This window comes from Lonchura striata, chromosome 5, assembly GCF_046129695.1.
Source record: "Lonchura striata isolate bLonStr1 chromosome 5, bLonStr1.mat, whole genome shotgun sequence".
NCBI lineage: Eukaryota > Metazoa > Chordata > Aves > Passeriformes > Estrildidae > Lonchura > Lonchura striata.
This window is the reverse complement of record NC_134607.1, coordinates 18,125,882-18,141,151: the sequence shown is the minus strand read 5'-3', so window position 1 is coordinate 18,141,151 and position 15,270 is coordinate 18,125,882. Positions and strand designations below refer to the sequence as shown.

Sequence of the window (15,270 nt, the reverse complement as noted above, 5' to 3'; positions counted from 1 at the left end):
CAAGGCCCTGTCACAGGGGAAAGGCAGGAAAGAACTGAAATCAAACAGGCAGATTCCTGTGGGGTCACTACGTTTCACACCTTTGAAACCTTCTGAAGAAAACAGCATTGTGGGTTTGTAGCAGACAGCCCCAGAGGAGTATCAGCAGTTTTTCCCTGTGGCTGTGATGACATGGTGCTATTTCTGAATGCAAACAATGTTATTTCAAACGATAAATAATGCAAAAGGTGCAGAAACCCCATCCAAGTAAGCTATTTCTGTATCTGTACTTGTTCAGTTACAGTTTTAGAACACAGAGCAGCAAGCAGTGCCAAGTTTTCACCTGAAAAGGATGACTAATGGTCTAGACACACTCCTTAACTCCCTCAGACCAGGTGTTCCAGAGTCCCACAGTCACAGCATGCATTTGAAGGCAAGCATGTGTCTGCCTGCTCTTCACGCTACAGATAATTTGCCTTCCATTGAAAACATTTCTTTACAATTTTTACAAGCCCTCCTCTGCTGTGTGGCCAGCTGTAATGCCAGAGGAAGAGGGATTGTCAATGTTGTCTCCTGGTTTAATGGTTTTTTGTTCTCATAAGCATCACCATGGCTGCAAGCAGGGGCCAGGACACTTCCATAGAGCAGAGCTGTGGGAAGCACCTCTGCCAACAACCATGGAACACTGACAGCTGCCTCTGGGCCCCTCCTCAGACTAAAGAATCTCACGATGTTACCACGTACCTATTATAGGAGAGAAAAGCCAACAGAAAGAGTAGACAGGCGAGGACATCTGCTCTGCCTACTATACCTGTTACCTGAAAGGAAAGGAGACACACAGGTGTAGAAACACATCTAAAAATGTAAAAACATTCAGTGACTGCCTCAACAATCCATGCTCACTGCTACTATTTTAAGCTTTTGATCTTTCAGTGTTATCCTCCTCAGCATACCAAAATGTTATTTGGACAGTGTAGGATATGCTCAGTTTTGTCTGCTCTATTTCTAGCTTGGCAAAATAAAGGAGGAAGCCAACAGTAAAGTCATTCCTTACTAAATAAATTATTAATTAAGTTATATAGAAAATGCCAAATTTAAGAATTTGTTTTAATTTTGCATAATAAGGCTTAGATGAGAAATGCATCCAACTGTCAGTACTGAAATTTGTTAAAGAAAATTACTTACTATATAAGTAACATTTGAGTGAACTTTATCACCAAAAAGGGATAGAATTTATAGAATTTATTCCTCCTGAACAACCTGAGTTTGCGGGAGTTTTTTTTCTACAGATTAATGAACAAAATCTTTATGTAAAAAAGAGAATACTGAAGAAGAACAGATAAACACTCATTTTTACAGTTATTTCAATATCCTATTTCATAAGGACGTAAAAATCACCCATAAAGCAAATAAAAGGCCCTTTGAAATTTTGCCCCTTTTGAGATTACATAATTAAGTTATATTCAGAGCTATGGCATTTACTTTAACCTTTTAAAGTTCTAACCCAGACAAAAAATAAATTCCAAGAGTGCCTCATCTAAAACCTCCCTTAAAATATAAAGCTGTATTATCAAAAGGAGCCTAGCTGATTAGTTCACACAACACAGCACAGGGAGTAACTCCAAAGCTTGTGGCTTTTTGTTATTAGGGTAATCTCTCCTCAGAAGTTCTCAGCCACAGGAGCTGTTTCCCTCCCCCATTTACAAAGGCTTGGAATGAGAGCAGTGTGATGTCAGTGGTATCTCAGCTAATGAGAGCATTTCTTTTTTACAGTGTGGAGAGCAGGACATTACCATTCCTTCTCCGAGACCTAGTGCTAACAGACTGCAGTTTTGGAATGATTATGTCTCTAAATGTTTCCTTATAATGAACAGAAAGATTTCCAATATGAGCTGCTGTTCTGTAAACTTATGCTGGTGTTCATGAACAACTTTTTTTTTTTAAGATGATTCTCCTAGCTTTTAATTGAAATAAATATAAATTAATCCATGGGTCACATCACCTCTGGGAGGGCTCCTCCTGAATACACAGTAATGCTACCTTCACTTTTCCTCCCTAAAACTGATGCCCATAGGAAATGACTGAAGGCATGCAACAATATCCCAGCAGGAGAGCATGGCCTCACTGAGGTCTTTGGTTTCAGAAAACTCCTGACTGTCTATTCCCAGCATGGCTGATTAAGACCATCATTTAGAATTCAGTTCCAGAGCACAAAGACTGCAAGTATGAATACACTTTTTTCTTAATGACTCTGACAAATTATTTTAAATAAAGCACGTTCTCACCTTTGCTCCCACACAGCAAAAAAAAAAAAAAAAAAAAAAAAAAAAAAAAAAAAAAGAAAAAAATCACAAGTACAACATTCTGTATGACTCAGAGGTTTCCTTAAAAAATACTAAAATTTTGAATAATTGATTTACTTCAAGTTTTGGTGGCACATACTTACAGCCTCGGTGTGAATGGGATGCACAGCAAAGAAGAGCGCCGTGACAAAAGCAAGTCGACAGTCCTTGAACACAGCTTTGTCACAAGTGTACATCAGCACAAGAGTCACTAGACAGTGTAAAATTACATTCACTGCGTGGAAATAGAAGGGGTTCATGCCAGCCAGCAATATGTTTAACCTGTAAGGAAACAAAACAAAACCACTGCTAGATTTGAGAGATCTTCTAATAGCAAGACATCTTTCAAATACTCTAAATTATGCCTTTTGTCCCATTTGCAGTCATCTAATGTTAGTGCTATTAAACTAATTACTGCAAATCGCTCTAAACATCTGGTTTGTTTGATTAAAGAGAAACCATTCCCCCAACTTTTATATTATGTGGTTGTGTTTGGCAACCTTTTTGACAGAGATAGGAGAGTCCTGTGCTCTCTCAGCAGGCCTGAGCAGCAAATCACCCTGGTCAACATCATGGCACTTGTCCTATATCCCTGTTGGCACCTTCTGTGGTTCTGCTGGCCACATGGCAGCTTTACAATATGGGTAGTTATTTTCTGCTCTAGAATAGATTCTTTTCCCCAGGAACAACCAAGACAAGGACTTGGTAAGGTGCTGGAGCATCTGCTTAGCATAACAGAGGTCTTTATTCCCATTTAACTTTCAAAACAGTGTCACACACTGAAGGTTAAGCCTTTATTTAAATGATTTATTGGCATAAAGAAGCTTGTCTAATAGTTTGCATCATTTTTACAAGGACATTGATGGCAAAGCTAAGTCAGCTAACATCACCCTAGACTCAGTGAGAAATTAGGGTTCACTATTTGTGTCAATCATAAAAAAAAATAAAATGTAACAAGCTGTTATGACATTTGTTTGACAGCATGTATTAACACATTCTTCTGGTCACTGTTTTTGACAGCCAGCTTTCTTAACAGCTGCTGACAAGCCTTGCCTCACCTACAGTTGAAGATAATTATCTTAAGTATTAACAGCATCTGTACATTTGGATAAATACATATATGTATCTGTACAAATATACACACATACACACGGTGCCTATCCAGGCAAGACTCAATATACAAACAAGGAACCTGGAAAAACATCTAAATAATGTTGAAGGATATTTTTTTTCAACAAATGACAAGATAACCAGTGAAAAGAAGACTCAATCTAAACATTTTACATGCAGTTGTAAATATGCTATAGGGTCAATAATCTTTCCTGTTGTTACTAAGAGACTCCAGGTCTCCCATGACGAGCATGATGCGACAGCAAGGCCACTCAGCTGCTGCTACTATAAAAAACACCTTAGGTGTTTTTGTGAGACAGAGGAGGTGTGAAGAGGTCTGTGAGAGCCAGACAACTTTTTTTTTTTTTTTTTTATAAATAACTCTCTACATTTCTTATTCATAAGCAATGGAGTGCTAGCTGTCCTGGGATGAATTTTCCAGGCCAATCCAATTTTACCAGACCAAGACTCTTACTTGTGCATTCCTGCTGTGCTCCTACTGGAGTGTTTGTGGAAGCAACAGATGAAACCCAGAGAGTTTGTGAAAAAGTGAGATTTTGGCATGACTTGACCTTTCCCTTTGAAGTATGGGTTGATGCAGTTACATTTTGACAAGACATCAGTCTGTGTAATTCAAGAATACACAAAGAGTTTGGAGATTTTTCTTTTTTTATCCCATTCCTCCTGCAAGCCACTTCAGGGCAGCAACATCCATCACTTTCCCTTATTTCTACCAGCACTGAATGACAAACCACAACAAATGGCAGTAACAGACACCCAGCCAGAGCTTCAGCTGCAAATACACTGCAGCAGAGGGAGCCCCCAGGCCAGAATTTTGTTTTCAGCACAGGGCTGAGGGGAGCAAGGGGCAGCACGGGGCCACCCTGCCCCTAAAGGAGCCACAGTTCACTCCAAGACACCTGCAGATGTGCACAGTGACAGGGACCCTCTGCAGGAGACATTCATTATACAAACGAATCGTTTCTGGCTGTAAATCAGCTGGAGCACAGTTCACTGCTCCCGCTTAAATGCCAAAGTATGATCTGGAACCTGATTTCTGGAGAAAGCAGATGCAGGCAGGTGAGGACAAGTGCTCAGGATATCAGGTGATATGAACTCAAGCACCAAAAGGGGTCACATTCTCATTTAGTTGGCCAAATTGTGAGAACCAATCACTAAACCCTTGACATCTGACAATACTATTGAAAAATCTATCATCAGTCTCCATGGATCATGTCTGATCACTTCCCATCCTGCAAAACAGGTCTACTGGCAGAAGAGGCAGAACTTTATAGGCAATGGATCCTCCTACCCCCATCAGGTCCCCTATCCCAAAGGTGGGGCGAGTCCTTCACACCCCTTCTTAGGGTGAACATTAAGTCAATGAGGCTTGTAAGCTGTGAGTTACCTGATGTAAATTATTGAGAACAGCTCTGTAAAAGCATCAGCCACACAGCTTGGCTATTCCCCCGTGTGTTCTTTATACAAATAAAAAACAGCAGAACAAAATACAAACATAATGCCACACTACTGAGGTAACTCTTCCACTAAACAGCAAAATCAGACTGCAAGTATGTTTTAAATACCATCTTTGGTGGTCCATGAACACTAAATGTGAGCGTGTGCAGGTACTATATTCACACTAGTGCTTTTTGCTGCTCAAGCTCTCTGTTATAAGAAATTAGGCCACATGGCAATGAAGGAAACATTCCTTCATCCTGAAACAATCCCAGCAGAACGATGTTGAAATGTTAGCTGTGGTTAAATTTATTGTATGTCAAATGGGTGAGCAAATCTGGGTCTTCAAACAGCTCTAATCCAAGTCACAAAAACTCTGCAAAGCTGCCCAGCTCACACAGCCATGGGGGAAAAAAGGCAGCCTACTATGGAATGCCAAATTTGCTCCACTGCAGGGGAGCTGTGCAGGAACTTCTGGCCAAGGGAGCCAAGAAGGGGATGAGTAAATAAAAAATTACTTCTCTCATCTTAATCTTTAATACCCTAACAGAGAGAGTCAGTCTTGTTTACTGGCAGCAGCATGCAGCAATTATACACAGCAGACTGTTCAGCAAACAGAGGAAGTACAACAGAGATATGAATCTCAAAATTAAGGAACAAGTGGTCTTTCTCCAACATAATGTTCATAAACAGAAGTTCTGGCAAGCAAAAACTGTACTACACTGAAGGGAGGTGAGGGTGGTGCTGTCCTTGTGTTTCCATACTTACCCTGCCCCATGAATGGGGAAAATTGTATCATGTAGCCATTTCTGCATGAAGATCATCACCTCTGCCTGAGCTAAAGCACAGCTTGTAGGATACATCTTGTGGCCTTGGCAGAGCACACAGCGAAGAGAGGAGATGTTTTGGGCTGTATGAACAGGCTGCTCCTCAAAACAGAGACGTGTTTGCAAACAGCATCCTAAAGATTTGGGGCTGAACACAGAAAGTGGTAACACTGCTAGGAATAGAGACCCTTGGTCATGGAGGTAGATCCTCGGAGGAGCTACCCACAAAACACTTGGAGAAGAGTTTTTACAGCTTTAACATCTCTGCTGGAAGAGTCCCTGGAAGCAAAGATTCTGCTAAAGCTCCTTCATGATGGCAAATGGCAGTTCAAATGGAAAGGCCCCCAGAGGACCCAGGGAAAGGAGAAGAAGAGCACATACACCAAAGTGCAGTCTCTCAATACTAGGTGACATCGACAGGTCTAATAGAGCTGACCAGCGGCATCCCAGCCACCACCAAAACAAAAAACTGATTACAGAAATCTCAGCACTGATCACATGTCCCACCAGGGCAGACAGGCTGCACTGAAACAGGTATTCAAGCCAAGATTCAACACTGTTTTATTGCCCAGGTGAGGCTCAGCATGTCACACCCAAGGCAGAGCATTGCCCAAAATACACACCCATGCAGAAGGTACACCAAAATAAGATTTTGTTATGGCTGATGGATGTTTTCCAGGCACAGTGGAATAGTATAGCTTGCTTTGCCATGTGCAGAAGTTTTTCTACCATTCTTCCACCATCCACTCTTGGAAAAGAAATTACACATATTCACTCCCAGAAAGAGAGACTTCCACAGGCAGCGACCTTCTGTTGAAGGTTCACTGAGTAGAGGCTGTACAACAGCCCTCCAGAAGAAAGCAAATCATTCTATCTCTTAAAAGGAAACTCCATCAGTACCCTCAGACATCCTCCAGAGAAGTTATCAAGGACACATCAATTCTGGGTAAGCAATTCCCCACAGAGTGGACCTGGAAATGGAGTGGGACTCTGTGGCTTCATCCTCACAGACTCAGAATCAGAGGGGTCTATGCTACAAGAGCACAGGCTCACAGACAAATTCCATATATACCTAGTTATGGTATATAATCACCAGCACCCCCATCCCAGCTCTAATAGAGTGCTTTTCATCCACTTTCACACATGAAGACTCATTCAACCTTTTTAAAGGCCTGTTATGATTTAAGAACATTGTAAACCATAATTGGAAAGTTTATCTTTTTATAGACTTTGTTATTATCCCTGGGCAGCTCTTGTTTAGTTTAACCTGTTTTATTATTTTCAAAAGACTAACAATGAAACACAACATGTTATGAAATAGAAATACACAGGATAATAATGGTAATTTGTTACAGCAAGTAACACTTAATGGAAAATCTCAAAGCACCCCATACCTCATAAAACACCCACAGTTTTTATAAGGAAGGCTCACATGCAGATTTATATAAATTAGTTTAATAAATAAGGATAGATTAAGTTTCCTGTGATGACCTTTTCCTGTTCAAATTGTGTGTTAAATATGGCAAACTTTATGCAAAGTAATAGCCACTTTCAGTGCATGGTGGAATCTCCTTATAAACTCCACAGATGCACGTACTTTGTGCCAGGAAAAAGAGCATTTGCACTCCAAAAGAGGTGCAACTGCATCAGTGGTACTAATGGCAATTAAGGCTGCATGTGGAAACAGCTCAAAGATTAATGAAAAATCTGTAGCAGTAAACAGAAAACAAGCCCCTTTGCAGTGGTGCTCCTGCAATGGTCAGTTTCCACCACAAAGTGCAAGAGCACTTTGTGCTGATTTGTGCTACTAGTCTTTCCCCAGTACAGTACAACGCCTAAGAATTAAATGGACAATAAGGCTTAAATGGTTTGATCCTTGATTTGCTGTATCTGCGAAGGGTGACAAGACAGAGGCTGTATCAATCCCCAAGCTGCAGCAATTGCCTCAGAGCACAGAAGTCATCACTTACAAGAGCACTGGTTAAGTGCAGGCATTCAGAGCAGGTTATTGCTTTCCAGCAGGGATGGGGAAAAAGAACCAAATCACAATTAAATTAGGAAAAAGCAGCACCTTGAAGATGGCAGATGGGCCAGGGCAGAATTTTCTGGTAAAACCACAGCAAGTGTGGTTTGATGATCATTCCTGTGTTAACGAATAACAAGAGCACCATTCACACAGCTTTAGGTGTGCCTCCACTAGTGGCCTTGGAAAACTAGAGAAGAAAAAAATCCAAATGATGGCAAGCAACAAAATTAGAAACCAGGTGTCATTTTATCTAGATAGTGAAGAAAATGCAGTTTGTCTTAAAAAATATTCTTATGTAGCACCTCAGCAAGAACTGAGGAAATGAATATCTCATTAAACTCTTCAGCAGCCATCTGTCAGTGTGGAGAGAGAAAGGGATGAGACATGATCAAAAACCAAGCTAGGACAGTCACTCATCAAGAAGAGAAAGCAATAGTAACCAAATCTCGTATAAAGTTATTAGTCCTAAAGAAAATACTTCAAACTGGATGTAACAGTTCTTCACCAAATATGAAGTAAGTTTGAAATAAGCTGAAGACCATGAAGGAAATGCTATTCTAACTTACAAAGAAGCAAAGAAAAAAGGGAAAAAAAGGTATAGTGAGCGAAAAGAGAACAGCTTTTTCTCTTTTCCCTTTCTTTCTTTAAGTTTGTGAGACAATAAAGAGAAAGCCCAGGAAAGCAGTCAGAAACACAGTGAGAAAATGCAGAGAAATGCCTTTAGCTAACCAGCAGCAGGCAGAGTACTTTATTTTCATGGACTCTAAAGAGTATTGACAAGGATGTTCCTGTGAGTAAGGCTGTTCGAAAGCTGAGACTTTTAGGTAAAAGATGGCCAAAGAAAATGAACGGTGACACTGGTGCAAGAGGAACAGAATGCCTGATAAGAGAAAATCTCCAGGAATTGGTAGGTGTTAAATAGAGACAAGACACCACTGAAGCAAGCAGCAAAGATTAAGTGCAACTGCATTCACCTCAGCCAAATCGTTCAGGATAATTAGAGAACTCTTTCGCTCACAAAGGGCTTTAAATTCAAGAGACAGGCAAATTTTATTCAGGGCTTAGAAAATGCAATGGTAGACTCCTACATGCTTTGTACCCACCTCTCCTGCTGTACAAAACCTCACCTCTGGGCTTGGCTACAAGCAGCATGATAGCATGGACTCCAGCCAGGTCTGTACCCCCACCCCTGGGCAGCAAGCTTCCCCTCATCCTCCACAGGAGTCCTGTCCTTCCAGGGAGTGCAACCAACCCCAGAGAAACACAGCCCAAACTTACCACCATAAACATCAGACACCTGTTACAGAAATTACATTTGTGAGGGAGACCTTGTGCACCTGAAACTGGGGGAAAAAACCTCAACTCTGAGGTACCAAGCTTCAGAAGACACCTAAAACCACAGCAAGGCACTCTGCTCTGGGTCAAAAGAAAAGATTATGTGCTTAGAGACATATCTGTATATTCCAGCTATAACAAAATCAGTCTTACAAAAGCATCTGCTTTTCTTCACCAAGTCCACCTCATCCAGTGTGGCTACACCAGACGTACATCAATTTCATGGCAGGTATCACAGTAGCAGTGTGGAGAGTGACTGCCACAGCATGAGTAGAAATAGTAGACTAAGCTGTACAAGAGAAATTCTGACACAATCTTAAACATTGTGATGTTCAGAGTGAAGAAAATACTTGTGCACTGTGTATTTAACCTGACACATTATAGCTCCACTATATTACCCTGTGCTGTCAAGCTGTAATATAACATTAAATCAATAACAAAGAAAATCTAAGGTCTTTTTTCCTTCCCTAGGTTGTTTTGGTTCTCTTAAGCTCCCTGTCCTTGAAACTTATGCCACTGATACAGCTGAAAAAACAGAAGAATCAGCTGTAAACAACCTGATAGATCAGAAGGCTGACAGTGAGTTATAGAAACAGTTCTCTCTTTGGCTATGTATTTACATCAAACCCAAGCTCATATTCACTTAAGACTTTGATCCAAAGCCACTGGAGCCTCACATGAGGCTCTCAATGCCAACCAGAATACTGAGATGCTGCTGAAGGGCCCTATTTACTTCCCAGGCAGGTACACACCCATGCCATCACTGGCTAGCAGCCTTGGTGGGCAGATCAGGAAGGTTAACCATTCTGCAGTCAGCACCTGAGCATAGCCCAGACATTTTAATTTCTCTTTTGTCCCATTTTTTTGTCCAGCTAGAGTACCAGTAGGATGGCTCTCTGCACAAATTGTGTCTTTTCTTATCTTTTCAAATTCCCTTTTGCAGCTTTCTCCCCCTCCAGCTCCTCTTCTCCTGGGCCACCAGCAGCAGATGGAGTGGACACTCTGAGACCCTTCCCACAGAACTAAGCACATTCCCAGAGAACAGTCACTCCCACCACCTTTGAGGAAGACCAGGCATCTGCTGTGCTGCCCTGCCATGCCATTCTCCCAAGTCTTTGTCACAGCCATGTGCCCTAGACTTGTCACCACTTTTTTCTTCTGTCCCTGGTGAGCTGTTCCTTGAGAGATTGCTCACCAGCACCTGCCTTGGCACCACCAATGAGGCTGAGCACACGGGGCCTTCACTTCTCAGCCACCTGCAAACCAGGAGGCTCATATCTGATTAAATGTCTTTAAATCTTTAAATCTTGGCATGCAGGGGATTTGAAAGGCTTCATTCTCACCATTTTCTATCACTGTGTACCTTCACTGTACTGCTGACTACACCTAATCTTCATCACCTGTTTGTTCATGGGTTGGAGAATCTATCTAAATGGGGATTTGGCAGCCAGAAAGAGAAAGAGGAAGGGAGACAGCATTGAGGATTGCACCTTCTGCTTCACCAGCTCAGAAACATTTCTGCAAAACCACTGGAAACAAGGAGTAACTGAAGTTCTACTGAGGGAATAAATGATTCACTGAACTTCTGTTAGTGGAGGCAAGGTGTAAGACAGAAAGCACTCAGTTTAAATATAAAATCCTGACTGAATTATAGAACTGTCAGTTCTCTTTTTCTCTACCTTTCATCTCAACATTTTATAGGGAAGACACCAAAAAATAGTATCTTCTGAGTCCAAAATGTTGCCTTCTTTAGAAAGAAGTATATTGAAATACTTCCTAGAAAACACCTGCAGGTAAATAGGTAAATACATCTAAGTGACAGCAGCTGGAGGAGAGAGCATGAAGTAAATTTTTCTGAGGGCCTAAGAATAACCACTGCCTACCATCTCAACTCCTGTGCAGTTGTGCATACCTGTCACCTGACAATTGCCCATGTGTAATAGCAATCTTTCTGAACCAACTCATTCAACATTCCTTTACTTTACAGAAGTCAAGAGAAAAGGTAAGAGAAGGTCAAAGGCACAAAGAAACATTATTTAATTCAACAGTCCATTTGAAGGCTTTTTTCCCCTTCTGATGTTAACCCACAGAAAACAGTGCAGCAATTCTGAGAATATTTTAAGTTTTGCTTAATGGTTCCAGTGGGCCACTGTTTTTTTCCTCTGATCATTCATACTGTCAGATCCAGTGTGAATAATGTCAAATACTTGAGCTCTTTCCACTGTTTGGCTCCAGAGCATTAGTGTATGGGAATGAGGACTGTCACTTATGATTTCCAATTCATCAGGGACACTGAACTACTGTTACACAATTTCAGCAATGTCTGCTTCAGATTTTTCTGACAGATGAGTGATAAATTTTTTTAATTGAGATCATTTCAGGAATATGTATCTTATATGTAGGATATGCTCAGCCTAATGAGAAGTCCACAGGGCATTTTGAGTCCTGCCTCTTCCTTTCACAGCCACAAAAGGCAGAAAAGAGACTGAGACAAAGTTTCAGTAGATTGATGAATCTGTAGATGTAAATTTCAGCCCACCCTTCACATCTGTTCTGTACAGGCAGTTTGAAGCTCTTCCAGATTCTTTAATCTTTATACAGCAAGATGTGAAACAAGCCTATTCAGATGAAAGTTTCGTGCAAGAGAAGTAGAGCCACTAGGCTGATACAAAGATGCATGCTGCTATTGAAATGCCTCGGATTTGACCAAATTAGCACAACAAGATAAATAAAACAAGCACATTTACAAACAATAAAGATACCAGAATACTTTGGTCCTCTCTTCCCTCCTTCCTGCACACATCGCACAATTTTCTGGAGTATCTTAAGTGAGTGGAGTAAATTCTAACAAAAGTATTAGCAACGTTCATTTCCATTCTGTTACCTATCAGTTTCTGCTGAACTTTTTACAAGAATCAGGGTAAATCTTTTTACAAGAATCAGCTTTTTTTTCTTCTGCAGGAAGACAGAGCGCAAGCAGCAACCTCCTGCTGGGCAAGGCAGGGGCGGATGCCTCAGGCAGTCGGAGCACAGCTCAGCCACAGGTTCAGAGGTTCAGCGCCGCTTGGCAAAAGCTGCCCAAGGCTTCCTTGGAAGCACTGGGTTTCACTAAGGATTCACTCCACCCAGTTCTCAACATCTTCCTCTGACATCCTACTGGTAGAAATGAAATGGGAAGAATGTGGAAACTGGAAGGCTGGAAGGATAATTGGGACACAGTGGATATAATCTCCCTCTGCAGCCAGGGAAGATAAATGATTCCTTCCCTATTCCAAATGCAATGCCAAGTGGTGAACAAATGACTCTGCCTTTGACCCAATGTCTTGGCTTTATGGTTATTATAAGCATAGAGGATTAAATCTTGTTCACAAAATTAGTGTCACTTCCCTTCCAGAAAAGACTAGGCAGAGACAGCACTTCATCCTTTTTTGACACATGCCCCCTTTAAGTAGCAAAGGCAAAACCAGTTCAAATACATACAAATGGGAACTAGAACATTTTGTTTTCATTTTGGTATTAAAGTTTAAGTTCCTTTTTGCTCATTAGCATCACAATCTCAATCCTGCAACCTGATCTCGGGGGCCAAGTCCAGCACTCCAGCGCTAATATTGCATGCAATGAAGTCAGTCAGTGGTGATACACACACGTTCACTCTTCCCTCCAATTACCCCCAGGTGTATTGCTGGAGGAGTGGATTAATTACATGGATCCCCACACTACAAGAATTTAGTTGGACACACGATGGAGAAGGCACTCTGTGTGCACAAAGCCAGCTCTGCCTGCAACTACCTACTCCCACCTCGCTCTTTACAGAAATGTGCTGAGACGCCCTTCAAGGAGAAGGTACCAAACCTGCTCTAAAAAATCCAGTTTACAAACGTCTGTGCTACTCAGCTTTCCTCTATGAGGAGCACACCAGCCTGTGCCCAGACAGCCAATACTGATAGCTCTTGGCTCCAAGTCCACCTTTACAATCAAACAGCAGCTAGTGCTCTGCGGGAATGCCGAAGGGATATTCCATTTCCCAAAACTGCTCCTACTTCACAGAAACACTCAATTTCCACATATTCATGAAATTCTATTTATATATCCGGTGTGCTAATGAGTTACTCAATCAGCAGAGTGAACCAGGAACCGGTAACACAACCCCCTGGCAGACTCGTCAATGTCCATACCCCTTATTCCCAATGCCTGCCGTAGTTTGTAATGAGCATCTACCGATCACCGAGCATTAAGACAGCTTTCAGCCACACCACCAGCTCTTCAGCACAGCTCTCTGCAAACACATGTATCATTTCTAAATGCTAAAATGAGCTAAGTATTCATCATCGTTAATGTTCCATCAGAATAAATTAAACAGAGAACAAGCTAATGGAGAGAATGGCAAACTGTATGCATTGTAACTGAGCTGATTTGTCATACATTCTTCTTCTGGGGGAGAGAGGCCAGAGGTTTTCTTTCTAGGATTAGCAAAGGTAGCTGTCACTTTACTGCTACTCAACTTCCCTTTATTCCTGTAAAACGGAAACTCCTCCTCAACAACTTTGCCCGGTACACGGGGAAGGAACATCTGAAGCAGCGAGGCTGCAACTCCGTGACTGAGAAGGGAGGGATGCACGAACGGCGCGATACCCGCGGGGCTGACCCCTCCACTTAGTGCTGCGAACAAAGGGAGCGGTAACTACGGGTCTGTTTCAAAACACAACGCGGGAAGTTTCTGGCACGATCACTCAACTGCGGAGAAAAGGTACTCGAGATAAAGCACAGGAAGAACTCACGAGGAATTCATGTGAGCACCTTCCCCAGCCAAAAGCGCTTTCTGAAACGCTCCGTTTTCCCTTTCATCCCTCCCGCAGCCCGGGGAAGAGGCGCCACCTGCTCCCAGACGGCCGGGAACGCGAGGCACTTTGCCGGGAGAGCGGCGGACTCCTCCGGAGCTTCGCATCATCGCTTCCCTCCCCCAGCAAACTTGCCCCAGGCCGGGCGGCGGGACGGCGCCGGCGGCTGAGCCCCCGTCCCGCAGGGCAGGAATGCTGAATCACGAAGCCGAGGGACCGGGACCGGGAGGCTCCCCCTGACCCCCGCCCGGACACGGAGCCGGGAGAGGGTCCGTGCGGAGGGGGAGCCCCCGCCGTGCCGACACTCACTTGAAGGTGAGGACGCAGAGGGGCCGGTAGGACTTGTGGCTGGTGTTCTCGGCCATGCGCTTGCCCCAGAAGTCGTTGGCGAAGGCGGCGGACACGGGGGCGGCCGCCCGCACGTCGGGGTTGTTCACGATGGCCCAGACGTCGTCGTGCACGAACTCGCCCCGCAGGGAGTTGTGGTAGCAGAGGGCGCACAGCCCCGCCAGCACCGCCGCCGCCGCCGCGCCGCCGCGCCGCCCGCCCGCCGACGGGCAGGGGGCCGGCGCGGCTCGGTCCCGGCTGCGGGAGCCCCGCGCCGAGCCCGTCACCATGGCGCGGGGCGCTGCCCCGGCTCCGCCGCCGCCGCGGCGCGGGGAGGCAGCGGCGCCCGCATGGTGCGGGGCGGGCAGCGGGACCGCCGCCGGCCACTCGCGCTCTGCAGAGGCGCAGCCCGCCCGGCTGCAAATAAACAGCGGCCGCCTCCCCGCGCCATCCCTTCTCCTCCTCTTCCTCCTCCTCCTCCTCCCCCCCCGCGCCCCCTCCCGCACGCATGCTCCTTGCCGCGCTGTCACACCGCCGCCACCTCCTCGGCCCGTCGGCGCGGTGCGCTCTGCCCGCGGGGCGCTCTGCCCTGCCCGCACAGCGCGGAGCGGACGCGCCCCGGCACGGCGGCAGCCGCGCCAAGCCGCGGGCGGGGAGCGCTGCGGGGCGGGGAGCGCTGCGGGGCGGGGAGCGCGGTCCCGCTGCGGCGGTCCGGCCGCCGCTGTCCCCGCTCTCTCGGGAGACGGGAGCAGGGCTGTCCTGCCGCCCGGGGCTGGCGCTTCCCCCGACCCCTGCGGGCAGCCCCCTCCGCAGCTCCCCTCTGGACCGCGCTCACCTGGCCAGCGGCAGCATCCCGGCTTCGCGGCACCCGCGCTGCTCCACAGCATCCACAGCGTGCATGCTGATCCGGTATCGATGCTGCTGCACCGCATCCACGCTGCTCCGCGGCATCAGTGCTGGGCCACGTCCTCCACGCTGCAGCGTCGGCTGTGCCAAACAGTCCCCCGCTGTGTCCTGCTGGGGCAAAG

General features: G+C 44.8%; 1 protein-coding gene across 1 annotated transcript in view; it reads right to left on the bottom strand.

Moving 5' to 3' along the window:
- Positions 1 to 14,532, bottom strand: part of TMTC1 (transmembrane O-mannosyltransferase targeting cadherins 1) — a 134,145-nt gene extending 119,613 nt beyond the window's left edge. The window contains exons 1-3 of the mRNA XM_031507960.2: positions 14,225 to 14,532; positions 2,426 to 2,603; positions 724 to 797 (exon numbers count right to left, since the gene is read on the bottom strand). Coding sequence (XP_031363820.2) covers positions 724 to 797; positions 2,426 to 2,603; positions 14,225 to 14,532 — 560 coding nt within the window. The remainder of the gene's footprint in view (positions 1 to 723; positions 798 to 2,425; positions 2,604 to 14,224) is intronic.
- Positions 14,533 to 15,270: the final 738 nt, after the last annotated feature.